We start from the raw sequence: 27,074 nt of genomic DNA on the forward strand, positions 1-27,074 counted from the left end.
TTATGTAGAAATACTAGAATACTCTGCAGATATTGTTTTTCACCAGATTTTGTTTCATCTGAGATAAAATAAGAAATAGAAAGAAAATAAATTATTTACTAAACTCCAAAATATTGAAAACTTAATATTTATTTACAGTAAAAGCTGAACTGAATCATTTCCTATAAACGATAAATTCAGTGGACAGCTGATGCGTTTCCTGATTTAAGAGCTTTTTCATTTTTATTTTGAGGACTGAGGGCGGCCATCTTGTTTGTGTTTCCAGGCTGATCTCCTGGACCGGCAGGAAGATCGACCCGGTCGGGGTGGATTACATCCTGCAGAAGCTGGGCTTCCACCACGCCCGCACCACCATCCCCAAGTGGCTGCAGCGCGGCGTCATGGACCCGCTGGACAAGGTTCTGTCGGTTCTGATCAAGAAGCTGGGCGCCGCCCTGCAGGACGAGAAGGACAGGAAGGGGCGGGACAAAGAGGAGCACTGAGGGAGGGACTGGGACCCAACTGGGGTCCAAACGGGATCTAACTGGGAGATTCGGCTGGAACCCAACAGGGACCTAACTGGGATCTAACTGGGACCCACTGGAACCAAACCAATACCCAACTGGGAGATACTTCAGGGATCCAACTGAGATCCAGATTGAACGGGGACCCATCCGGACTGATTACTCTGACCACTCTTCATCCAGAACCACGCTGCTGCTGCTAGCATCATTGACCTGATGGACGGTCTAGTTCATGTAAACACACCTCGGCCTTTTCTTTGTTTCCCATGGAAGACGATCAGGCATGCTTCATGTAGGATAGTGACCATCAGCAGCTGCTCCTCAGACCTCACCATGATTGTTTTAACTCTTTATTTATGGGATGTGGGAACGCTATGTGACTCTGGTGTTGTAGCTTGGTCCATTTTTTAATCCGCAGTAGAACCAGTGTACATAGATCCGTTTCTTAAGTGTGTTGATTTCTTAACGTAATAAAACCATTTCCATTCAGGGTGAAACCAAGAAGTGATTTCTTCCTCGGGTCCCCTCAGTTTGGGACAAATCTCCAGGTTCTCCAGGTTCTCCAAGTTCTCCAGGTTCCCCAGGCTCTCCAGGTTCTCCAAGTTCCCCAGGCTCTCCAAGTTCCCCAGGTTCTCCAGGCTCTCCAAGTTCCCCAGGTTCCCCAGGTTCTCCAGGCTCTCCAAGTTCCCCAGGCTCTCCAAGTTCCCCAGGTTCTCCAGGCTCTCCAAGTTCCCCAGGTTCCCCAGGTTCTCCAGGCTCTCCAAGTTCCCCAGGCTCTCCAAGTTCCCCAGGTTCTCCAGGCTCTCCAAGTTCCCCAGGTTCCCCAGGTTCTCCAGGTTCCCCAAGTTCCCCAGGCTCTCCAGGTTCCCCAGGCTCTCCAGGTTCTCCAAGTTCCCCAGGCTCTCCAGGTTCCCCAACTTCCCCAGGCTCTCCAAGTTCCCCAGGTTCTCCAGGCTCTCCAAGTTCCCCAGGTTCCCCAGGTTCTCCAGGCTCTCCAAGTTCCCCAGGCTCTCCAAGTTCCCCAGGTTCTCCAGGCTCTCCAAGTTCCCCAGGTTCCCCAGGTTCTCCAGGTTCCCCAAGTTCCCCAGGCTCTCCAAGTTCCCCAGGCTCCCCAGGTTCAGGTTTAAACGTTTCTCCAACAAGGTTCTGGTCCTTCTAGTGGGCCGGATGGACCTCCTACTGACCTCCTTCAGATCATGGCGATGGCGCTAACATTAACTAAAACCTAGCGGTGGCTACAACCACATAGCAGGAGGCCACATCCATTCCTAAGCTAACTACTAATCTGTTCAGTGATAGGCTGGCGCTGAATAGCAACCAGCGCTGGCCAATGAGAAGCTAGCGTTAGCTTTGGAGAGGCTTGTGGCTAGCATGCCTAGCCTAGTAACCCACTGGACAGCCTTCGTTCTCTGCTGGTTATTAGCACAGATAAGCTAGTGTTAGCTTTTAATAGCCTATTTTGCTCGTTGAATGACTTTGTGATCTTTCTCTTGAAAGGTGCTACATAAATAAAGTTTTACTTACTTGCTAGGGTTAGCCTTAGATAGGCTAATGCTAGCCTTTTGTGCTTACAGATAGACAATCCCAGGATAATGCTGGCCTGTTGTTAGCCTTACAGTTGACCAGCTGTTGAATGTGGAGTTAGTTTTCCTTCCTTCACTCCTCTTTGTACCAGAACTTTAGGAACGATTAACACACTTCTATGCACCAGAACTATTAATAATTTTGGTACATTCATAGTTTTTAATAGCATTAAGAACTATTAACGTAGCAGAACTTTGCCACGCAGCCTGATTCAAATTCAAAACACTTTCTTGATCCCAAAAAGAAATTAACCACCAAACCGTCTGAGCCTTTCGGACCTCAGTATTTTCTGGACCAATGAAACCAGCAGACCTTCATCACCACAGGTCACTGCTTGGTGAAAGATCTGTTTCCATGGTAACGACCAATTTGGTGGGGGGGGGCACGTTGGAGCAGATCCTGAAAGCAGTCTTAGATCAGTTTGAAACGAAGATGAGAAAAGGAAATCATTCCAGATTCACTTCGTGATTTAGATGAACTTGCCCGGTCCTGGCCCGTAATGAGCCCGGTCCTGGCCCGTAATGAGCCCGGTCCTGGCCCGTAATGAGCCCGGTCCTGGCCCGGCGCCCTGAACATGGCGGCTGCCTCTCTGCCGTGTCCGCTCAGAGCTTCCTGCGGCGCCACCGGAGGCGCCGGCGGCTCCCGCCGTGTGGAGGCGGGAGGAGGCATCGGGTTTGGTTTTCATCCTTCCAGCTGCTCCGCTTTGAAGTGTCTCATTTGCATATCACTGCAGAGCATCGCTTTTATTTCTTCTCCTTCTTGGAGCGGCTGCAAAAACATCTAAACATGAAAGCTGAGCCGCTGACCAGCAGGGGGCGTTAGAGGCCCGCAGCTCCACCGCCTGGCCCTGAATTATAGAAGAACCGGAGAGAAAGAGGCTGCGGAGGTCAGGACGGCAGTCTTTTTATTAAAATAATAATGATGGTTTAATATAGTAATAATCACAGGAAGTTATTCAGAAGGTTACGTTATATCACCCGTTTCTGATCTGCTAACTCACAACATCTGAGCTAAATGAGACATAAAGTTACTACTGTAAAAAATCTTGTCGATATAAGCATAAAATATCTTTTTTACATTTCCAATCAGCCACTTCAATATCATTTAGGATGGCCGCCATTTTTGAGCCTTTTAAACCTGTTGTCGTGTCCATGACGTATAAACTTTGTCTCATCAGATGTTTTTCAGTTTGCTAATCTTGTTCATACAACTTTAAAGTAATAAAATGTAGCAGATTCAGAAACTGAGGACTTTCCTGTTAGCGAGTCTCACATCAGTCAACAGGAAGGAGATGAGATGGTAAACTTAATGGTTAGCATTAGCTTCTACTAATTCTGCTGTGTGTTTACTGTGCTAGCTTCAGCTACTTTTGTGAATGTTTTACAGTTTAGCACTAGCGTCCGCTCCTTATTTTTTAGGTTTAGCTTTAGGTTCTGCTATTTTTTTGTGCTTAGCATTAGCTTCAGCTAAATTTCTGTGTTTTAGTCAGTTTCGGCAAATGTTTTTGTTAGAGGTTTGGCGTGAGCTTCCGGTCATTTTTCTTTGTGTTCAGCCGTTTAGCTCTAGCTTTCCAGTACTTTGTGTTTAGCAGTTTAATTTTAATTACCTCCAATATATTTTTGCTTCTTTTTCTTGTGATTTTTCTGTTGCGTTTGTGTTTTGAAGTTTCATCTTTCATGGGTTTGCAGCTCGTTTTCCTGTCGGACATCGTGATTTTCTCTCCTTCAAGCTTTCCTCTTGTTGGGAAGGTTTTCTGTTGCTTTGGTTCTGAACGTTCTGTGGTTTTGGACAGGAGGGCTAACAGTTTTCTTTACTCTTTGTCATATAATGAAGGCCCTGGCTGTGATAACGATGCGTTAGAGAAAGTCGGACAGCAGCGGCGCTGATCCGGGCCGCAGCTGAACTCTTCTTCCTGATGGAGTTTCTAATTGCTCGTTCCACTTCAGCTCCTTCACCTGGAATTAAAAGTCGACTTTAACAAAGCGGCTGAGCGGATTAGCCGCTGGCTGCTCGGAATGTCATTATGTTTAAGGATATTTCCACGTCTGGTTCGGTTGAAGCAAACCTGGAGGACAGGTAGCTCATTCATCAATCTGGTTCTCTGGTTTCCAGTGCGGTTGCCGTGGCAACAGCTCAGGGTTTAGGAGACCGATGTGAGTTTATAAAATAAACCTGAACACATACAGAAGGTTTGGTTTAGTTTAAGTGAGCTTTGGTGCAGTTTGAAAAAGAAGGAAGTGGACTACAGCGGTAAATACAACCAAAGCTAACGTGTGAGCCTAGCGCTAGCAGGAGAAATGACTCTGGTCTTTAGCAAAAGACTAAAAAATCCTTGTTCACGAAAGGAGCTCAACTTTCTTAGGTAAAGAATGAAGTTGCGTTGTTTCGTCTTCAGGTTTTTATGGGTTCCTTCAGTGGTTATTGGTGCAGCGCCCCCACAGGCGAGGAGGGGAATAGGTTGTTCAGAGGGGTTGGTTGCTTTCACTCAGTTTGATTTTGTCTAAATTTATTATATTTTATGTTTTTCTCCTGAATTTGAGTTTTTGTGTTCCTTCAATCTTTAGTAAACATCCTGATCACACACTGTTGCCACTTTCTCCACCAATCAGGATGCAATATTTGAATATTTAGCTCAGTGTTTTAGCTCAGAGCTAGCATATTTAGCTCAGAATTATCTTATTATTTAGTTCAGAGCCAGCAAAATATTTAACTCCGAGCTAGCATAATATTTAGCTAAGATCTATCAAAATATTTAGCTTAGAGCTAGCAAAAATATTTAGCTCAGAGCTAGCTTAACATTTAGCTTGGAGCTAGCATAGTATTTAGCTCAGAACTAGCTTAATATTTAGATCAGAGCCAGCCGAATATTTAGCTTAGAGCTAGCTTAATATTTAGCTCAGAGCTAGTTGGAAGCTTAGCTCAGTGGTAGCTGAATGTTTAGCGTTGAGCTAGTTGAAAGCTTAGCTCAGCGATACTTAATATTTAGCTCACAGCAAGCTGAATGTTTAGCTCAGAGCTAGCTATATACGTAGCTGAATCAGAACTATGATTGTTGGCTAGCATACGTTCTATTTAGCAGAAGCTGCTAATCAGACTCACTCTGTTGTAGTTGGTAGCTTATGAATGTAATCTATAAACGCTTCTGTGGAAAATCTCCATCCGTTTGGGAACCTGCAGTTATCAGAGATCACGACTCACGGCGGATGGAGTCCTGCGGTGCTGAGTGGCTGATGAAGGCTTGATTGACCCAGATCACTGGTGGCCATCTTGTCTCCTGGTGTCTGTTAGAAAAGGTGAAGCGCTACCTGGAGTTCTTTGAGCCGCACGGCGAGAAGCAATGATCTGGAGATCAGCAGAGAACAGATGGACTGAAAATAATATCATTCTGCTGATTTTTATTTAACATTTTACTGCCTAAAGTTTCTTTAGCAAGTGTTTGATCATTTGGGGTTATCCATCTGGAGGTCAAAATCCTGACATCAACATGTTGAGTTCAGCAGAAACGCTGCATCATCACAGGTCTGATCTGGAGATTATTTTTCACATTAACTGGGTAATAATGGAGCCGAGACAAATTCAGCAACACAAACCTGGAGAAAAACTCCCAACATGGAGGACGGGTTGGATTCATCTGTGAGCTGGAGCGAAAAACGAAAACGGATTTCATAAAATAATCCCCAAGAGGAAATAAATATGTAAAATATAGAGATAAAAAAAATAGAATAAAGTGAGAAAGTTCAACGTATTGGAAGAAAGAATCATTTATCTAGAATATCACAGATGAAGTGAAATAATTTAAGCCTTTATTGTGATTTTGTAAGGAAGCTTTTAACTGCCAAAATTCAGGAACAGAATTATTTGAAAGACAGTTTCTCATTTAAAATCAGTTTCATATCTTGTTAAAACAAGAATTTGTTTTAAGTTATAAAAATACGGTCATCTTGCATCATCTAAAGAGCATCACTTTGTCGTCTTCTCTTCCTGTTTGTTCCAGACATCTAAAAATCCCATCAGCTGTTTCTGAGTCAACTGAGAAGATATTTGGGTTTTAAGGACATGCATCTTGTTATAACCAGCTCTGGTTTTCTCATTTCAAACAATCTCTGAATTTTTATTTTGGCTCACAGAAAATATCTCAGAAAAACACAATATTCAGTGAAAGTTTAATCATATTCATAGAAAGTTGAGTGGAAGGAAAAAGCAGCAGAGGTAATTGCTGCTCTGAAAGGGTGGCGGGTCGCCACTCAGGACAGGGAGGGTCAACATGAGGGGCCACTAACTGGAGCCGCCCAGGGCAGCCTGCCGCCTCGGTCCGCCTCTGATCAACTTTGTTTTTATTGATCTCCGGTTTCATGTCGTCATAAGGATCGATGAGAAGCCAGGGACTCTGATTGGACCTCCTGCAGCGAGCAGCCATTGAACGGGTTAATGCGCTCTGACGCAGGATGGGTCAACAGGAGGCTGCGGGCTGCAGGTGGGCGTCCTGAGCAGCAGAGGAGCCCTGACGGCCGGAGCAGCAGCAGCTCTTCCTCCTGCAGACCCAGCCTCCGCTTCCCGGATCCGCGCCGAGCCTCCGGGCATGCCGCCCCGCCGCGCCGCTGATCGGGACGCCGGGCAGCAGCCGCCGCGCGGTCCACCGAGCTGAGGAAGCCCGGGGAGATGAGCGTGACCGGGAGCCGGAGACCCGCCAGCCTCCCGGTGCCAACTCCGGTAAGAACCCGCTGCTCGGTCCCGCTTCCTGGCGAAACTTCCGCGGAGCTCCAGCTCTGGTTCTGGTTCCGGAAGGGTTGTTCAAAAAGAGAGCGGTTCTGATGAAGGTCCGGTACCCAGAGGGAGCCGTCCGGACTTCCCTCTGATTGAGCCGGTTTCTGGGGTTTTAGTGTCGGAACCGCCGGAACCGACACAGGGCTTTAACCCGGAGCCGCTCCCGACCCAGCCGAACCACCAGAACGGTTCGGCTCGGAAATGCGTTGGCAGATGTTTCCCTGCTGAGGACAATTCATATTATTAATAATAATGGTTTATCCGAACCCCGTTCCGGGTTATTATTGACCTTTTCGGACTTTTTGGGACCAGTTCATTTTTATTCCGGATTTTCTTTGACCCATTCGGGCTCAGAATTATTCATACACTCTGAGGAAGTAGCAGCGTTGGGTTCCGGGCGGGTCCAGAACCTGGACCTGCTGCTGGATCCATAAGAGTAATAAACATCTGAAGCTGACGAGTTTTTATTAACATAGCATTTCGGACTTCAGCTAACGATTTCAGTATTGATTATTGACAGATTGAAAAAAACCTGTTTATTTTATACAATATTATAAATATAAAAAATGCAAATAAACTTGTTTTTAAGTAAGAACATAAACATGTTGTCTAAAATGCAATAAGAGCATTCCTTATTGCTTGTAGCAGAGTGTAGGACTGATCCGGGAGTAATTATTGATTAGCTGATTAATATCTGGATGTAAAAGTGATTAATAGATTTTATTACAGGTGAAGCTCAAACTGGTTTTTATCTTAAATGTAAAAAGTTTCATCTTTTGTTCAGTTTGTTCAGAGTTAATCTGAGTTCAGAAAATAATTTTTTTAGAGTCTTTATGTATAAAAACAAAGTATTGGCGGGCCAGAACTGGCCCCCGACCCTCAGGTTGGACACACAAACATCAATGGTTACTGGGTTTATTTTACAGTGAGTTGCTGCCGTGTGATTGGCTGATTCAGTGTAAATAAACATTTAGACAGGTGTTCCTAAAAGAGTAGCCCTCCTGAATTAAATCTGGTTTAAATAAAATAATCCTGAACTCCCTGAATCTCAGTTCAGATTCGATTTTTACTCCATTATTATCAACCAAATAAACATTTATTGGTGTTTATTCCTCGATGCAGGCAGGCCGAGTTCACGAAGCCTGTGTGTGTGTGTGTGTGTGTGTGTGTGTGTTGACTCAGCAGGCTCTGATATGGAGGTAAATAATTTGGAGTGGAGAGCTCTGCTGCATTATCTGGATTCATGTTTCCTTTGCATAAACACATTTTCACCAGCAGAAAATCTTCATTCAGGAAACGAGACGTTTTTATTCTAACAAACAGCCGAGAGTCTGCCACCTACCGTCTCCATGGAAACCAGGAATGATCTGATAATCGGCAAACGTGCAGAACCTAGTTGGTACTCTGAACCCGGAGGGAGTCCAAGTCCAGTCCGCTCCAAGCCAACTCCCGTCCATTTGTTTAGTCAAAGTCCAGTTCGGTTGGTGAGTTGTGAATGCTTATCGACCTCTGACCTCTGGTCCTTCAAACCTCGGTCTGGGTTCGGTTGAAGTGAACTCTGGTTCGGTTTGAATGTGAACGCCAAGCGGAGCAGAGACCGCTCCAAAAGCAGGAAGTGGACTACAGCGCAGGGCATTCTGGGTAAATACAACCAAAGCTAACATGCTAGCCTAGCGCTAGCAGCAGAAATGTCTCCTGGTCTTCAGCCAAAGACTAAAGAGAAATCCTCCAACACTAAAATCTGATGCCTCCATCTTGTTTCCATCTGGTGAAGAAGGAAGTTGCTCTCAGTGTCTTCAGAGGTTTTTGTGTCGTTTCCTTCAGTGGTTGTTGGTGCAGCGCCCCCACAGGCCAGGAGGGGAACAGGTTGGTTTGACTCAAAGAACCACAGCAGCTGGAGGTGGAGCAGATGATGGAGTTCTGGGTCCAGTGGAACCGGGTCGACCGGACTGAAGGAGGAAAAACATCCTAAAAACATTTCCAAGGTCGTTAAAGCAGCTTCTGGAACTGCCCTCCGGTCCAACAGAACTCAGTGGCCCGGGTCAAAAAGCCGAGGTTCTTGAGGAGCAGAGCGGTTTACAACAAACCAAACAGAACCGGAGGCTGATCCAGTCGGAACGGATCTTTACCTCTGAACTCACCTGCTGCTGAATTTTGACTGGAAATCCAGAAATGATTGAAGTGATTGTGGCGGCGGCAGGATCTGTGTTTTAATGTTTCTCAGAAAACTGGAAATGATCAGAAATCATCACTTTGGTTCCTGCTGGTTGCTGCTGGTTTCCAGTTGAGCCAGTTTCTCAGATTTTTGGATGATTTAGTTTTTCGCCCCATGGAGGCTTGTCTGCTTGTCTGGTCTGTTATTAAGACGTGAATCTGGAGTTTCCTCTTGGGGCTGTAGCCGGTCAGAATCCTTAGCGTCTGTCGCGTCAAACAGTTTTCAGCTTGATGAGGAGAAGAGCTTGACCTCTGACCTTCAGAAGTGGCTCTGCTCCTTAGCCCAGCCAGCGCCCCCTGCTGGTGCCGCTTTGCTGCTTCTAGAAAACTAAACTGGTTAATTATTTAAATGTTTCTTTTGTTTTGCCTTCTGGACATTAAAAACTTTATCCTTCAACTTTTAATGAAGCTCAGATTTTGTTTTGAGGTGTTTTTGATTCATAAAGTCACGGAGGGAAACGCCATGCGATGTTTGACTGATGTGATCTCTGTTTGAGTTTGCACCCTGCTGTGTGTGTGTGTGTGTTTAATGCTTCCCCTCCAGCGCTGCTCTCTGCTGCATAAAGTCGACTTTAAGAGCGGCTTTGATTCTCTTATTATTCTTTTTGCTCAGGATGTTTTGACCTCTCAGATCAAAAACATCATAGGTCTGTTCAGTGACCCACGTCGCCATGACGATGATCCTGCAAACCTTTTGCTAGTACTAAACTTCTCATGAATCAAAATGTGGATGAACCCAAACAGGGGTAGGTTAGGGGTGTATTTACTCAGCCTGTGGTCGATTTTATTGAGTTTCTGTTAATCAGTTCAGTTTTCTTTAACTGAAACGGTCCGAGATCAATTCAACCAAAACCACCAGACTGCAGCACAAACCTTCATAATGATGGTTGTGTTGCTTCAGCAGCTCCTCCATGTTGTTGATGTTGCTGATTCTGAGCAATGTTGCCGTTGCTTCATGGAAGGAAATCTAAATAATATCAAATAGTTGATCTTTTTGATCTAATTTCAGTATCAATGAAATCTTCTTCAGGTCCAGAACCCAAACCGGCAGAATCTTCCGGTCGTCCTGAAGCTGAATGTTTGCTGTCCTGATTTTCTCCAGAGCCGATCTGGAGTGGCGTTGCTGTGCAGCGGCGAGAGCGGCGACAGCTTCGACGTCTGCCTGCGGCTGAGCAGAGACGCTCTGACCATCCAGAAGCTGGACGTGGTCTGCACCGACGGCTCTGAGCCCAAAGCCAACGTAAGTTCACCTGCCGCCGTGCGCTCACTTCCTGCTGAAAAAAGTCCGTCTGCCAATAAAAACTCCCCGTTTCTAAAGCACAGAGCCGTAGTCCTGAGACGACAGGCGGCCGGCGGTTTAGGCCTCAGCATCAAGGTGAGCTGAAGGTCACCCGGCTAGCTCTGGAGCTAACGCTAACGCCTTCCTGTTGGCTCTGCAGGGCGGAGCGGAGCACAACGTGCCCGTCGTCATTTCAAAGATCTTCAAGGACCAAGTCGGTAAGAAAAGGTTTGGTTTTAATCTGCTGGGTGAAAGAAACGTTCAGAAAGTAAAAACATTTCAGAATCAGAGAGGAAAATGTTAATTCACTCTACGGGGTTAAAGGCCTGGACTTTGACTAGGCCATTTGATTTCCAGTCATTCTGTTGTAGATTTATTTCAATGTGCCAAGACAAACCATACCATCACGTGTCTCGTTGTCTCCGTAGTCTTTTATTTGCTAACCTCAGTCCGGCAGCCATTTTGTTTCTAGACAGAAAAGGTTTCCCTCCTTCCAAGCAGTAATTCAGTTTTGGTGTCGTGACTTTTGACCTTTAGGACACCCGAGTACTCCAGTAGAACCGGTTCTTTACCAGAATTAACAATAAATGAATCAGGGCATTTTATTAGAATTCTCCCTAAACGGGAGTAGTAGGGGTATGCTTAGTTTTAGGGGTGTACTTAGTTTTAGAGGTGTACTTAGTTTTAGAGATGTATTTAGTTTTAGGGGCGTACTTAGTTTTAGGGGTGTACTTGGTTTTAGGGGTGTACTTGGTTTTAGGGGTGTATTTAGTTTTAGGGGTGTATTTAGTTTTAGGGGTGTACTTGGTTTTAGGGGTGTATTTAGTTTTAGGGGCGTACTTAGTTTTAGGGGCGTATTCAGTTTTAGGGGTGTACTTGGTTTTAGGGGTGTACTTGGTTTTAGGGGTGTATTTAGTTTTAGGGGCGTACTTGGTTTTAGGGGTGTACTTGGTTTTAGGGGTGTACTTGGTTTTAGGGGTGTATTTAGTTTTAGGGGTGTTCTTGGTTTTAGGGGTGTACTTAGTTTTAGGGGTGTTCTTGGTTTTAGGGGTGTATTTAGTTTTAGGGGTGTTCTTGGTTTTAGGGGTGTATTTAGTTTTAGGGGTGTACTTAGTTTTAGGGGTGTATTTGGTTTTAGGGGTGTACTTGGTTTTAGGGGTGTATTTAGTTTTAGGGGTGTTCTTGGTTTTAGGGGTGTACTTGGTTTTAGAGGTGTATTTAGTTTTAGGGGTGTACTTGGTTTTAGGGGTGTATTTAGTTTTAGGGGTGTTCTTGGTTTTAGGGGTGTATTTAGTTTTAGGGGAGTATTTAGTTTTAGGGGTGTATTTAGTTTTAGGGGTGTACTTGGTTTTAGGGGTGTATTTAGTTTTAGGGGTGTTCTTGGTTTTAGGGGTGTACTTGGTTTTAGGGGTGTACTTGGTTTTAGAGGTGTATTTAGTTTTAGGGGTGTACTTGGTTTTAGGGGTGTATTTAGTTTTAGGGGTGTTCTTGGTTTTAGGGGTGTACTTAGTTTTAGGGGTGTACTTGGTTTTAGGGGTGTATTTAGTTTTAGGGGTGTTCTTGGTTTTAGGGGTGTACTTAGTTTTAGGGGTGTATTTGGTTTTAGGGGTGTACTTGGTTTTAGAGGTGTACTTAGTTTTAGGGGTGTACTTAGTTTTAGGGGTGTACTTAATTTTATTCTCTTTGCTCCTGCAGTTGGTTTTTTTTGCAGGTTTTTCTGTTTCTATGTTTTGTGATTTTTTATCCACCAGCACTGATTTTAAATCTTGATTAATTTCTTTATTAATGTTTTTATTCAGAATAAACATCTGCTGGTAAAATGCCAAACTTTAAATGAGTCTAAACTATTATTTTCTACTAAAGCAGCGGTTGATTAGTCAGGCTGTCTGTTGCGGTAGAACAGGCAGTCAGCTGTACAGCGTTGCTATAGTAACGGTGAATGACCTTAATGTCCTCGATGGAAAGGTTCTATGGGTTCAAACTATTAGATACCGGTACCGACCCAGAACCGGAACAGAACCTTCGACAGACGGCTTCATATCATTACCGTTAGCTAACCGCTACGTTAACCTCTGACCTTTTACCCACAGCCGATCAGACGGGGAAACTGTTCGTCGGGGACGCCGTGCTGAAGGTCAGTACATCACTTCCTGCTTCGCCTCGCCCGTTTCCTGTTGTCTGACGGGAAGCGGTGGAGAAGGATTTGCTTTAGTTTTACGTTTTTCTCTACATGTTGTTCATCAGAAACTAACTAATTATTGGTGACAAAATGTTCCAGTTTTTATGTTCATTTATGTTCATATCTTTGGTTGTTCCTAGAGAATCAATATTAATATTGATCCTGGAGCTTATTATGGATCGTATCTCTTTATTTATGAAGAAACAAATCAAATCATTTCTCATATTAAAATAAAACAAACATTTTTCCTCAGGGGTCTTCAACCTGCGGCTCCGGACCCACAAGTGGTCCGTCAGACCTTCCACAGTGGGTGTTAAGAACCAACCGATTCACCGACTATTATATTATTCAGTATAATAACAGTGTTAGCAGATTTAGACCTTAAAGTAAAACTAAAATGTTTTTAGATCAGATTTTCTTGTTTCTAGGTTTTTTAAGTTGGGAGATCCGTCAGTCGCTCTGTACCTGGAAACGTTTCTTCCTCCATAAAATCATCTTTCATCTCATTCAGTTTGCAGGTAAACTGACTGTAAGTCCTCCATCATGGCCGACTGCTCTCTGTTTCTCCTGCAGGTTAACGGCATTAACGTGGAGCATTGCACGCACCAGGAAGTGGTAAGTTTGGTTTCTGCTGTCCACCAATCAATAATAATAATGGCTAATAAACTCATATTCACGTGATTTTGGCGTCGCTCATCAGACTGACCTACGTACAAAATGGAGGCCGACAGACGCCAGATGTTTTATTTTGTTAATTGATCCTGAATCGTTTAAAATAAGAATCAGGATTTTTTTTGTGGCATATTTAAAATAATTTAACTAAACCAGGAAGCTCACCTGGTTCTGATGGATGTCCTCCAGATGTTTGAGTTCATTTGGTCCAGTTTGGCTCTTTGTTCAGCATCTTCATCACCACCACCACCATCATCATCATCATAACCCTGAACGTCTGCTCTCTCTCCTCCTGCAGCTGATGAGAGTTTCTCTGAATGGCCGCCATGACAGCTGCTCGTTTACTTCCTTCTGATTCTCTAACTGGTTTGAACTGGTTTCTAACTGGTTTGAACTGGTTTCTAACTGGTTTTAGATGTTGCTACTGCAGATGAAGGTTTTCTCCGTCTCACCTGACAGGTGTGTTTCTTCCGGCAGGTTCACCTGCTGAGAACTGCGGGCGATGAGGTCACCATCACCGTCCGCTACCTGAGCGAAGTCCCGTCCTTCCTGAAGCTGCCACTCGGTAACGGCTCCTCCAGCCGGCTGATTGGTCGGCCTCTCCTCTTCCTCCTCTTCCTCCCTCAGTCTGAGTTTGGCGTTCTGATCCGGATCAGATGAAGGAAACTTTAGAATCGGATCAAATTCAATAATTGATGAAACATTGAAACTCAGATCATCCAGGTTTCTAGTGAAAGGCTCTCCTGTAGAGGTCTGTGTTACAGCGGATCTGAAGAGGCCTCTGACTGAAGACACTTTGGGGTTCTAGAGCAAGGTCCAGAACCAGAACCAGCAGCCATGTTTATCAGCATGTTGGGAATTTCTTGGTTCTGAAAGTGATGAACTTTATTCTGTAGTCCAGCCTTAAAATGGCTGCTGTGGTTCTGCACAGTGAGTTTTAGCTCGTTGCCATGGAGATGAAGGCAGGTTGGACCAGAACTTCCCTCCAGGATTTATCTTTGCTGTTTTTGTCATATTTTGGTGAAATTTCCTCTGATTTCCTTGATTTCTTGCCCAGGTTCTCCTGGGCTGGACCAGAACCGGGTCTCCTCTCCGCTCTTCAACAGTGGCTTCCATCTGAACGGGAACAACACGGTGAGGGACCTCAGAGTTAGTGTAGCGGTTCTGTTAGCAGTCAGCTGCCAACTGGTGGAGGAGAACTTCCCCGGGCTCCAGAGTCCGACCCGAGCCCAGCTCGTGGCGCCGCTGGAACGTTTTGTCTTCCTGTTATGAATCCATAAATCCCTGAAATGATCGTGAGACTACAGCAGGTCAGATGCTGCTGACAGATCAAGGATTTCCTGTTAGCTGTCGGCTCTTCAGACGATGTGAAGCGATCTGTTCATCAGCACAGAGCTGAGGTCAGCAGGTTCCAGTCAGCAGAACCGCTAACGGTTAATTGCTAATCGGTAACGTTGAGCCTCCAGACTGTGTTTATCGTTCTGCATCCGCCTCACTGCAGCGAACTGTTTCAACCGGATCAGTCTGTAAATACGGGCTGCAGATGATTCTAATATGGTAATAATGATCATATTTCAGGGTTTGGCTGCCATCATTTCTTATATTCTGTCAAAATTCTGCTGAGCTCAGAGTGAGTTTAAAGCCGATGGACATTTTCTGTAATTACCTGATTCAGTAGCTAATCAGCCGACACGCATTGAAGGAAAAAGAGAAATCTTATTAGTGCGGCCAGATAAATTTTAAACATAATAAAATGATTTTATTTAATATTTGAAGTTTCTCCAGTGTTATTGTATAGACTGTAGAACGAGTTAGTGACAATGGTTTTTACTGGAAGCTGATTGGTTGTTCTGTGTCCCCTCAGGCTCCGCCCCCTTCGCCCTCAGCAAATGAGCCAAAGTATGAGAAGCGCTGGCTGGACGCCGTCTGCCTGCCGCTGCAGATGGCCAGAGTCTCCAGACAACGAGCCGGGAGCGATAAGCTGAGGTATGGCTGCGTCGGCACCGAGCCGCTGACCTCTGGGGGTCAGAGTCGGTTCATCGTTTGACTCTCTGATGCTGATGCAGAGACAGAATGGGTTCAAAGGTCAGAGCAGCCACTCTGAGATGCAAACGCTGTGTGATCACAATTCGATTCTGAAGGATTCATTTCAGTCCATCTCCGTCCGAACAGGGACTGCTTTTTCAGAGCTGCTTTTTAAAAAATTTTTTTAAAATCTTTTATTTGGAAAGGCAAGTTACAATTACATTGTACAATTCAACTTCCAACACAGTGGAAGTATAAGAAGGAATAGCATAAGCCAATCCAGGTTTTTTTTTTTTTTTTTACAGTAACCAAACAACCATAACACAAGAGTGAGTGGGGGGTAAAGGAGGGCCAGATCTAATTCTTCTTATGTTATGTGAAAGAAAACACAATCAAGAGCATAATTTTGCCATAATCCTAAGCCAGGGTACAATACACTGCACAACAGTATTTGCATGTGATTGACATATTTAGTCCACAGGAATGACTGATTTTACATAGTTTGTCCATTTAGACCAGATCCTGAAGAATGATTCCCTTCGACCTTGAACAGAAAAAGTTAACTTCTCCAGAATGTAAATGTCCTGTACAATATTGACCCAGTCCTCCACTGTAGCTGCTTCAGGCTTTAACCATTTTCTAGTGTTTGACTTTTTGCTCGCTGCCAGAAGCATTAACAGCAGTTTTTTATCATCCAGATTCCAGTTATCAAATGAAATGTTTCCTAAATATAGGGATTCACATTTACATGGGATTCTTTCAGTAAAGATGTTATTTAGGTGGGAACACAATTGCTCCCAAAAAACTTTAATCACAGGACAACCCCAGAAGATGTGATGGTGATTTGCCCCGTTTGTTCCACAGAGTCTCTAGCATGTGTCTCCGCTGCCCCGATGCTTTTTCTGAACTGGAGGTACAAAATATCGAACAGTGTTTTTCCAGCAGAACTGTCTCCATGTATTGGAGCTCGAGGTCCTCCAGTGTAATTTGTTAATCTGTTCCCAGACTTCAGTTGAAATGGATAAGTTTCCTTCTTTTACCCCCTTGTTTCTTTTGTAGTTTGTGTCACCTTGTTCAGAGGATAGAAAACCATTGTACAGCAAGGAAACAAGTTTCTTGCATGAACCTGACTTCAACAAAGACAAAAACACCTTAAAAAGTCCAGGTTTGGCTGTTTCCCAATTGTCATGTATATTGTGATTAAAATAGGCCCTAACCTGTAGATATCTAAAGAAGTCGTCCCTCTCCAGCCCTTTAGATCTCTGAAGCTCCTCAAAACTCTGAAACACCCCCTTCTGGGTAAATGTATAGTAAGTGGTTAATCCTTTTTGGATCCATCCTCTAAATCTTCTGTCAATCTTGTTCGGTTTAAAAGCTGAATCAAAGGCACACCATCTGAGTATTTTTATCTGGTTACCCACTCCACAAATTTTAATTACCTTTCTCCAAGAATCCAGCATTGTGTGTAGCATTGACTCATGTGGTATATTCAGCCCCTCCTGTAAATCCTTGTCCATTAGCACTGATATTAAAGGTTTTCCTTCCACTGTTGTTCCTTCCAAATCTTTCCACTTTGCATCGTAGGATGGAGAGCTTAGACAGAACACTGGTCTTAGCTGAGCTGCAAGGTAATAAATCTGTAGGTTGGGAAGACCCAGTCCACCTTTCTCTTTCTTTAACTGCAGTGTTTTATACCTAACCCTTGCCTTTTTTCCCTGCCAAATATATTGAGATATTAATCTTTCCCACTCTATGAAACGCCTTTCTGATACCAAGATAGGTAAACATTGAAGTAGATATAGGAAGCGCGGGAGAATGTTCATTCTGACCGACTCCACTCTGGAGTGTAAATTTGAGAAAGGGATCAGATTCCACCTCTGTATGTTTGATTTCAGATTTGAAATTAGGGGCCCATAGTTGACATAAAAAATCCTGGAAAAATCCTTGGGCAAAGTGACCCCTAAATATTTTATGGATTCTGCTTCCCAGTTCCAATTGTACAGGCTCCTAATATTGTTCTGTGGTTTATAGTTTATCGTTAAAACCTGAGTCTTGGTAATGTTTATCTTGTAACCAGAGAGCGAACCATATTCCTCGATCGCTTCCATAAGTACAGGTAGAGTTTGAGCTGGGTTTGTTATGGTTAGCAATAAATCGTCCGCGAACAATGACAACTTTTGTTCCCCCGATGTCATGTGAACTCCAGCTATGTCTGTCTTATCCACTGACTTAACGGCTCTATGAAAAGGGCGAAGAGGAGCGGCGAAACAAAGTATCCCTGCCTGGTACCCCTTTCCAAAGTAAAGGGATCAGAAAGGTCTCCGTTAACTTTTATCCTAGCCGATGGTTTATTGTATAAAGCTGCAATGACATCTATTACGGTCTGGTGGAACCCGAACCTGGACATAACTTTGTAAAGAAAAGACCATCTGACCGAGTCAAAAGCCTTCTCCGCATCCAGACTCAGTACAAGAGTCTCTATTTTTTGTTGAACTACATGATCTAGAATATGCAAGGTTTTTCTGATGTTATCCTGCGTCTGTCTCTGTCTGATGAAGCCTGTTTGGTCCTTCAGAGCTGCTTTTGTCTGACATCGTTGAACGTTTTCTTCAGAAACTCTCAGCGCTCTAAAAATAATCCAGATCCAGATTATTTCAGCCAGAATGAGCCGACAACATCCCAGGATTTCTGCTTTTGTAGCCAGAAACGATAGATGACAAGGAGAAAAATGATCCCAACATCTTCCTCCTGGGTCCATAACCCAGCTAGAAAATACAGTTACTGGTTAACTCCCAGTTAACGCCCAGTTAACTCCCAGTATCTCCCAGTTAACGCCCAGTTAGCTCCCAGTTAACGCCCAGTTAGCTCCCAGTTAACGCCCAGTTAGCTCCCAGTTAACGCCCAGTTAGCTCCCAGTTAGCCGTTTTAATTCAGTCTCATATTAATTCCGGTTGATTCTGTTTCAGCAGAAGCTGTGAGGTCAGCAGGGGGTCAAGCTAACTGAAGCTACGTTAGCATTAATGCTACGTTATTAGCTATCAGGGTCGACATGGATGATAAAATCCTCACTATAATGATAATCTAATCTAATCTAATCCTTATTTAAACTAAAGCAGATGAAACAAAACCTGAGATACTGAGTTTACAGTTTTTATAACAAATGAAAGATGCACATAAAAAACAGCAGCTGTTCATATTTTTAGGATTAATCAATAAATCAGAATGAAAAATCACTGCTGCTCCATTTTGTCCTGTAATCTGAGGAATGTGTAAATAATCTCAGGGCCTTAACTGTGCAGGTTCTGTTTAGTTTATCACAGATTTTCACAAATCATGAAGCAAACTTTGTATTTTATTGATAAAACAGATATTTATCATTAACATGTCTCTCTTCATGAGATTATACTGATGATGTTTCCACATCACATGCTAACACATACGATATTAGTTTGGACTGCATGGAGGGGCAGCTGCCTTCAAGCAAGAAGGTTGTGGGTTTGAATCCCACCGATGGATGGATGGATGGATGGATGTCATATTTCCTCAGCTGACCCAAAGCAAAGCGGTTCAGCCTTGGTGGACACCGCTAGCTAAAAAACTAGCTGCACTAAAGATAAAAGCACTAATCAGAAACAACAGTTCTGCTAACGCTAAAGGCTATACCACCATGTTATTTAATGCAAGCTAACGCTAAAGGCTATACCACCATGTTATTTAATGCAAGCTAACGCTAAAGGCTATACCACCATGTTATTTAATGCAAGCTAACGCTAAAGGCTATACCACCATGTTATTTAATGCAAGCTAACGCTAAAGGCTATACCACCATGTTATTTAATTCAAGCTAACGCTAAAGGCTATACCACCATGTTATTTAATGGAAGCTAACGCTAAAGGCTATACCAACATGTTATTTAATGCAAGCTAACGCTAAAGGCTATACCAACATGTTATTTAATGCAAGCTAACGCTAAAGGCTATACCACCATGTTATTTAATGGAAGCTAACGCTAAAGGCTATACCACCATGTTATTTAATGGAAGCCAACGCTAAAGGTTATACCAACATGTTATTTAATGCAAGCTAACGCTAAAGGCTATACCAACATGTTATTTAATGCAAGCTAACGCTAAAGGCTATACCACCATGTTATTTAATGCAAGCTAACGCTAAAGGCTATACCAACATGTTATTTAATGGAAGCTAACGCTAAAGGCTATACCAACATGTTATTTAATGCAAGCTAACGCTAAAGGCTATACCACCATGTTATTTAATGCAAGCTAACGCTAAAGGCTATACCAACATGTTAGGCTGCAAAAGCAAAGGAGGTGGATTAGCAGAGTGAGCTAACAGCTGGTGGAGTCATCCAGGACTTGTTACTGCAGGATGTTAGTGTGTCAAGACTATATTTAGTCAGAAGCAGAGACTGACTGCTACAGCATCAGCCTCCATGAACCCGAAGACACCTGGAGTAGGAGGAGTTTAACTAAATCCAGCTGGGTCCTGAACTTTAGCTGGGCCATCCATGACCTTGGGAGCGTCTGCAGGTAGTCTGATGAAGGTCATACGTCACGCTTTTGGGTTTATTTCTGCTCAGAGTCGCTGGCTCGTTGTTTTCTTCTTCATGAAACTCTGAATGTTTTTATTACGTTTAGATCAAAATCTGCGTGTTTACGAAGATAACTGCGGCTGTTTGTTCCTGTTGACCTCTGACCTCTGACCCCTCCTCCAGGTCCAACTGCTTCGAGCTGTTCTCCCCGGATGCGTCCAGCTGCAGCGTCCTGCAGTTCTGCTCGGCAGCAGAAAGTTCAGACTGGCTGCAGGCCATCGCTGCGAACATCGGCGAGCTGACGCAGGAGAGCGTGAGTCCAGATCGGAGGCGGAGCTCTGTGATCGGCTCGTTGGGTCTGATGTGTCTGTTAACCAGGCATCGACTCGCCAAGCAGCTCCTCGCTCATTTCCTCGTCTCTCTCTGATTATTCTGACGGTCCAGTGCTGCTGCTTCTGCTCACAGCTGCCATGTTTAAAAGCTCGTTAATGCACGGCTAATTAGTGACACCATGAGCGTGATTGCTAAACAGCCAATCAGGATCTAGTTGTTCTGTTGCTTTTGGAGAGACGGGAGCGCTTCTTTTAATGACCTGCAGCTCTTAAATAGACTCTCTGGGTGGAGACAACTACCCGGAAAGAAAAGATCAGAAAATCCAGATTAGTAAAAGTTAATCTCAGTAATCCCTCCTCCTGACCAAGCATGCGGCGACAGTGGAGCAAAACGACTCCCTTTAACAGAAACAAGGCAGGTTCCTCAGACACAAACCGTTAAAGGGTTGACGGTTTAAGGCTGTTCAGTCGCCAAACACTCTGAACGTTTTCCTGCCTGAATCAGAAATCAGCAGATCTGCTTCAGATTTGATCTTTGCTTAGTTTAGATGTTGGAACAGGAAGCTGACCCTCGCTGCTTTGAGACCAAAACCATCTTAGAAATAAAAGCTGTTAATGAGACACTTTGATAACTTCATGTCTGTTTCTGTTGCAGATTAAAATGCTGAATAAATCGTCTTCTTCTGATGATCAGGTAAGCAGCTGCTTGCTGTCCAATCAGATCGCGCTTGACTGACTTTAGTGATGAAATATTCAAATGATTAAAAATTCATTTATTTAGATGAAAGTTGTTTTCACCGTTTGTAACGTCTGCATCATGTTGGTGTTTTCTGTTGATTTCTGCTTTAATAAAGTATTTACTGTTTTCTCAGATCGTCCACATGGGCTGGGTGTGTGAGGCTCCAGAGAACAGCGCCCCCTGCAGGAGTTCGGCCTTCAGGTTCCTGGCACTGAGAGGGCCATATTTTTATATCTTCAGACGGCCGCCGGTACCAACAACTCCGAGCCGGAACGCTATTCAGGACCTTAAATGACGGAGGTCAGAAAGGTTTTCGTTTCTGAAGCTCATCGAACCTTCTGATGTTCTCTCAGGTCGGCGCCACCGACTGGGGAAAACCCGAAACTACGTACAACCTCTATGAGGTTCTATTTAAGGTTCATAAGGTGAGTCGGATCAGCGCCGAGTCGGGTTTCCTGCTCTCGCTGTGATCCGTAAATCAGAATCTATTCTGTGGAAAAACTGAAAATAGATTTTCTGAGCCATTTGTTTTCATCATGTTATTCATTCATTTATAACAGTTACAGTTTCAAACAAAATATTTATTAGCAAGATAAACATTTAGATAGCAAGCTAAAGCTAATATGCTAATTCACCTTGTCAATAAGTGAAAGCAGACTACCAAAAAAAAAGCTGAAACTGTCAAACGTTTCTGCTGCTGACCGTCTGGATCAGCTTTTATTTTGACAGGATTATTTATCATAACAGGAAACAAGAAAACAGGAAAAGAAACGATGCTAAAGAGGTTCTGAAGAACCAGCTTTTATTTTGGTAGTCCACTTCCTGTTATCAGTGAGTGAATTTGCATATTAGCTAAATATTTATTTTGACATTGTGATGTTTTATAAGTATGGTAAAAATTAAGTAATAAATTATGTAATTCAGTAATAAAGGCAGTTTATTGGTTATAGATCAGGTTATTGATCAGGTGATGCTCTCCCCTCCTGCTGCAGCTGTGGCTGGCTGAGGACTGCTGGCTGCAGGCGCGGCTCTTCCTGGGTCTGCACGGTTCCCCGGAGCAGCCGGGTGGCGACCCGCTCTGCTTCAGCATCCTGGTGGGCCACGGCCAGAGCCACACCTTCAGGGTGGAGCTGGCCTCAGACCTGGCAACCTGGGACAAGTCATTCCAGAGGGCCGTGTTCCTGGAGGTGCAGCGCGTCGGGGTGAGCGCCGGCATGCATGCAGGCGGAGCGGACCGGGTCGCTCCTCCTGCACGCACTAGGATCAGTTCAACCTGAAACTGATCCAAACGTCTCCTAAAATGTTCCGTTAGTTCCATTCCAGCTAACCTTAGCATTTCAGCTAGCCTTAGCATTCCAGCTAACCTTAGCATTCCAGCTAGCCTTAGCATGTTAGCTAGATTTACAATTTCAGCCAACTTTAGCATTTCAGCTAACCCTGACATGTTTATGGCCTGCGGAGTGGAGACAGAAACTCTGCTGCTTTAAGATGTTTTCAGTGATTCTGCTGTAACTCGGCATCACAGCCTCTGATAGAAACCATGCAGAGGTTCCTGTCAGACCGCCTCAGGATGTTCTGGTTCGGTTCTGGTCCGTTCCGCCGTGCAGCTGTGGCAGCCGGCAGAGAGTTTTCATCTGAAGTTCTGCAGCGGACGCGCCGGCTAACCGGATCTGTCAGAAGCTTCGTTCTGCCGTTCTCCAGGTTTCTGCATTTATCTTGATGAATTCATCCTGCGTTCCTCGGTTCTTTCTGAATGTTTGCATGATGCAGAACCAAAGCAAGCCTCAGTGATTCCTGGTCACTGAACTGAAGCTGGTATAAAAACGCTGATCTGGAACCACACACACCTTTAACTGAAAACCTTTTTCTGCTTCAGCAGTGAGAGCCGATGTTGGTGTTCCTGGTTTTATCTCTCACCCAGTCCTGTCAGAATGTGCTAAGCAGATTTCCTTCAAGAGGAAATGTTGCTAAATCCTTTCCAATTAGTGAAGCGCAGTCACAGCTCAGCGTCTCATTCCTGGTGACAGTAAGCAGCAGCAGCAGCAGCAGCAGCTTCCTGCTCCTCCTGGCTGCCGCTCCCACTGCACTCCATAATGAAAATCTCCAGGCCTCCTCACAGTGTGTGTGAGGACAGAAACGCACAGAGAGGAATCCGAACAGCCAGACCGTCTTCCAGCCGAGGAGACGCTGCGGCCCAAAATCAAGCCGCGACGCAAGAAACGAAATCAAAGGAGTTTCCGGCTGGCTAGCTGCCGTTCAGATCGGTTTGAACATTTAACTGAGAAATATTAATCAGATTTATCGTGATGTTTCTGCACTTTGTTCTTCACCAGTTACTTTCCAGAGTTTTTACTGGTTTCACTGGATGATGGTGTTTAAGGAAATTCTTTTTTTTTTCAGTGCCATAGCCTGTTAATTATATAATGTTTCCTTATTGATTATCATAACCAGTAAGGATCTGCTACAGACATGTTACACATGTTCAGGTTTTCTGACCCGAATCGTCACAGAAAATCATCTACATCTTAAATACATAATTTATTTCATTTTCATGTTTTACACCTCTGTACAGATAATAAAATGCTATAATTAATTATAATAAATCTTAAGGATGAATTTCCTCCATTCATTGATCTTTATTAAACTAAAATATTTGAAGGACATTTGTTTGTTTTTCAGGATTAAAATTAATTCATAATCAATAAAGATAATTGAGCCATAGATGGTAATAATCGTCTCAATAATTAATTTTATTAATCTGCTTTCTCCTCTCTCCAGATTAATTAGACAGAAAGAGGCTGAGGAACAAACAGGACAGTAATTCTGAGGAGCTTCATGATTCACTGATGAACATTAAATTATTTGCACTTATTAAAATTTTTTATTTTACTTCAGGATTATTTGTGTCTCAGAAGCTTAAAGTGTCACTAAACATCAAATCAGCTTTTCTTTGCAGATAAAATAACTAAATTCTGTCTTTGTTTCTGTCCAAGTTGTGACATTTTGGTGTAAATTTCTAAAACGGTCTGTGCTGCCCTCTACTGGTTGAGACGTTAATTTTTGCTATTTAGCTGCTTGGCCAGCGTTACACAGCGAAAACCATTTCACTTAAAATGATCCGTCACTTTTTAGAAAAAGAGTTGTTAGATGTAGTTAGTTGGATCTAACAACTAGTTACTTTTCTGGGAGAAAAAGTTGCTAGCTACTTTTTTAAAAAGTCTTCAACAGTTGCTTTTTTAAAATTTGCTACATCTGTCTATTCATTTTACTGATAAAAAGTTGCTAGATGTGTCGCTAGTCATCACTTTGAAAATAGTTTAGGTTGATATGTGGAGTTTTTTGCTCAGCAGGGCAGTTTATTGTTTATTTTTTACTATTTAAGATCCCATTAGCTGGGCTAGCGAAGCAGTTAGCTCGTTAATGGCGGTGCTAGCTGGGCTAGCGAAGCAGTTAGCTGGTTAATGGCGGTGCTAGCTGGGCTAGTGAAGCTGTTAGCTGGTTAATGGCGGTGCTAGCTGGGCTAGAGAAGCAGTTAGCTGGCTAATGGAGGTGCTAGATGGGCTAGCGAAGCAGTTAGCTGGCTAATGGCGGTGCTAGATGGGCTAGCGAAGCAATTAGCTGGCTAATGGTGGTGCTAGCTGGGATAGCGAAGCAGTTAGCTGACTAATGGCGGTGCTAGCTGGGCTAGCGATGCAGTTAGCTGGCTAATGGCGGTGCTAGCTGGGCTAGCGAAGCAGTTAGCTGACTAATGGCGGTGCTAGCTGGGCTAGCTAAGCGGTTAGCTGGCTAATGGCGGTACATTTCTTCTTCTTCTCCTCCTCAGTCTAAAAGCTACATGTGCAGCAGCCAGGGGAGCGTTGTCAGCTTCACGCTGGATTTTGGATCCGGGTTTAGCTGCTCAGACGTGACTTCAAAGGTAATCCACTTCCTCTTCCTGCTGTCCTCCAGCATGTTATTTCCTGGCTGTGGTATCTATGGCAACAGTGCAGCCATGACGTCTCAGCAGTCATTCACCAGCGTCCCCAAGTTGTTTTCCTCCGGGTTTTTAGAGCGTCTCGGTGGTGAAACGGTGAGTCGTTCTGTTTGAACCTGGCTCTCCCCCTGCAGGCTGTTCTGTGGAGATACAAGTTCTCTCAGCTGAAAGGCTCATCTGACGACGGAAAAACCCGAGTCAAGCTGCTCTTTAAAAACGCTGACAGCAACCAAATAGAAATGAAGGTAAGAAAGCCTGTTTTCTGATTTTAGAGTAAATGAGTTATTAACTTTCATGAATTTTTAAATCTGTAAGATAATAGTTGGAAATGCTCAAATGTTTTGTTTCTTTTTTAACATTAAACTGGTTTGTTGAAGTAAAACGCTCAAAATGTACTATAGTAGTAAAAATTTTACTATTTAACTGTTATCTATATATAAACATATTTACAAAGAAATGTTTATTATTTCTGGAGCCTTTCATAGAGAATATCTAAAATGCTAAAGTAAATAACTGAGCGTTGCTAGCTGACACGCTATTGGCTAATAGAGCAGCCAATCCAGGAGCAGCTTTAGTTTTCCTTGATGCTGATTGGCCGAACCTCCAGAAATAAGGAAGACATTTTTTAAATTTCTGCTGTAGTGCTAAGATGGTTTCCCCTGGGCGCACTGACAGATATTTGATGATTGAACTATTAAAATAAATGATTTTTAGAGTTTTAGAGGATTTTATTGTTTCACTGCAGAAAGCACCAGGAGTCATCGTAGCCTGGTGTTTCAAATGGAAATAAAGTCAAATTTCCTCCATTTTGTGAAGAAAAATGGCGACTACATTAAATTTAAAACATAAAGTCTTGAGTTCTGATTATGTTGTGATTCTTCTTCTCCTGTCAGGAACTGGAGTTTGCCAACCTGACGGCGGTCCTCCACTGCATCCACTCCTTCATCGCTGCCAAGGTGGCGTCCCTGGAGCCCGGCTTCCTGTGCGGCCAGAGCCTCGCCACGCACATCAGCAGCTAGACTTCCTGTTCCTGTAGCTCACCAGACACGTTCCTGTTCCTGGATGTTTTTCTATAAATGCTCACAGTTTTTATTCAGGTTGGAACATGATGGTGAATATTTTCAGTTTGGGTCGGAGAGCACTTCCTGTTACAGCAGCGAGGGATAAAGATTCAGAAACAAAACTAATTATTGGGTCATATCATGAAATATCTTAATAAAATCATAACTAGGGAGCAAATAATAGAACATTAATATTGATTTGATGCTGATTCATCAGTAAAATTCAGACTTTTTAAATAGAAACTGGTCTAATGTTGGTGATTATTACGTCATAAACTAATCATTCTGATTTATTATTTAATAATACATAAATTATTAACATCTAGCTGCAGGTTATTACTGCCAGGTAATTACAGTGTAATAATTGTCATAATAAATGATTTGATTAATATCAGTAAACTAAAAGCTGTAACAGGAAGTGGCTGATTTATTTGTTCTTTAGATTTTAAAACAAACATTTTAATTGTTTTTCCAAACATTTAGATTAATTCATCATAAAGACTTTATCAGCTGAAAGAGTTTATTTCATTGGAAGCAACAAAAGGCAGCGCTGACAGGAACGTGCTGCCGCCGGTGCAGAGCAAAGCTGACGCTCCGCGTCGGGATCAAATGGGAACTTTCTGGACCGGAAACATCAGTTCCAGCTAAGAAGGTCATATTTTGGTCATATTTTCTGAAATATTTCATGTTGCTGAACTCCTGGGACTGATTTGGGTCAGACGGAACCAGCTGGATCCGCCTCAACTAGAACTCTCTGATGGTTCTGCATTTCGTCCTTCGTCTGGCTGGGAGACAAAACGGGAATCCGTCTCCATTTCTTCCTGTTTGTGTTTTTAGCTGAAATGTTTCTGTCTGATCTGATCGACTCTTTTTCTACGTTGTTCCATCCAGCAGATTATTAAACACTTTTATAATAAATTTCACTGTGTTCAGTTTTTGTTGCTTCATTAATATTCAAGGCTTCACCAATGAATCACATATTTTCTGCTGTTTCAATAAAGAAAACCAACTTTACAGACCAGCTGCCTGTAGCTCATGTTTATCTGCTTATTACTGACATTCATTTTATTATATTTATAAAACTGCTCCATTTTTTAAAACTTTTTTTTGCTTTAAAAACTTTAATTCAACTGATTAATGTTTCGCTCTGTTGCCTTTTTACTTGTGAATTATCTTTATAAAAATCTGTTATTTTG

The 27,074-nt window shown here is 43.3% G+C and overlaps 2 protein-coding genes across 23 annotated transcripts in view; both read left to right on the top strand.

The window, feature by feature from the left end:
• kiaa1109 (KIAA1109 ortholog) overlaps positions 1–992 on the top strand; it is a 65,008-nt gene extending 64,016 nt beyond the window's left edge. For all 20 annotated transcript variants that reach the window (XM_028000912.1, XM_028000913.1, XM_028000922.1 and 17 more), the window contains one exon: positions 266–992. In XM_028000912.1, the coding sequence (XP_027856713.1) occupies positions 266–482 (217 nt within the window). In that variant the 3' untranslated portion in view covers positions 483–992. The remainder of the gene's footprint in view (positions 1–265) is intronic.
• Positions 993–6,281: 5,289 nt separating this feature from the next.
• Positions 6,282–26,897, top strand: sntg2 (syntrophin, gamma 2). Of its 3 annotated transcripts, XR_003593378.1 has the most exons (19): positions 6,282–6,797; positions 10,168–10,305; positions 10,389–10,440; positions 10,505–10,562; positions 12,435–12,478; positions 12,777–12,829; positions 13,097–13,138; positions 13,673–13,760; positions 14,253–14,329; positions 15,060–15,181; positions 19,957–20,086; positions 20,761–20,799; positions 20,978–21,094; positions 21,198–21,269; positions 21,837–22,046; positions 24,668–24,760; positions 24,952–25,062; positions 25,711–25,928; positions 26,362–26,897. XR_003593378.1 is itself a non-coding variant. In XM_028000979.1 (18 exons), exons 1-18 carry the CDS (start codon positions 6,747–6,749, stop codon positions 25,834–25,836), a joined length of 1,623 nt encoding a protein of 540 aa, XP_027856780.1. In that variant the 5' UTR covers positions 6,282–6,746; the 3' UTR covers positions 25,837–26,897. The 3 variants fall into 3 exon arrangements, 2 of the variants coding, with proteins under 2 accessions (XP_027856780.1, XP_027856781.1); XM_028000979.1 differs by having other exon boundaries at positions 25,711–26,897; XM_028000980.1 differs by lacking the exon at positions 12,777–12,829 and having other exon boundaries at positions 6,290–6,797; positions 10,384–10,440; positions 25,711–26,897.
• Positions 26,898–27,074: the final 177 nt, after the last annotated feature.

The sequence above is a fragment of the Xiphophorus couchianus genome, chromosome 19, assembly GCF_001444195.1.
Source record: "Xiphophorus couchianus chromosome 19, X_couchianus-1.0, whole genome shotgun sequence".
Lineage (NCBI taxonomy): Eukaryota > Metazoa > Chordata > Actinopteri > Cyprinodontiformes > Poeciliidae > Xiphophorus > Xiphophorus couchianus.

Coding starts and splice junctions, on each gene's coding strand:
- sntg2 (XM_028000979.1), top strand. CDS start 6,747: ATGAGCGTGACCGGGAGCCGGAGACCCGCCAGCCTCCCGGTGCCAACT. Junction 13,139..13,672: donor ATTGCACGCACCAGGAAGTG/GTAAGTTTGGTT, acceptor TTCTTCCGGCAG/GTTCACCTGCTGAGAACTGC. Junction 21,270..21,836: donor TTCTATTTAAGGTTCATAAG/GTGAGTCGGATC, acceptor CTCCTGCTGCAG/CTGTGGCTGGCTGAGGACTG.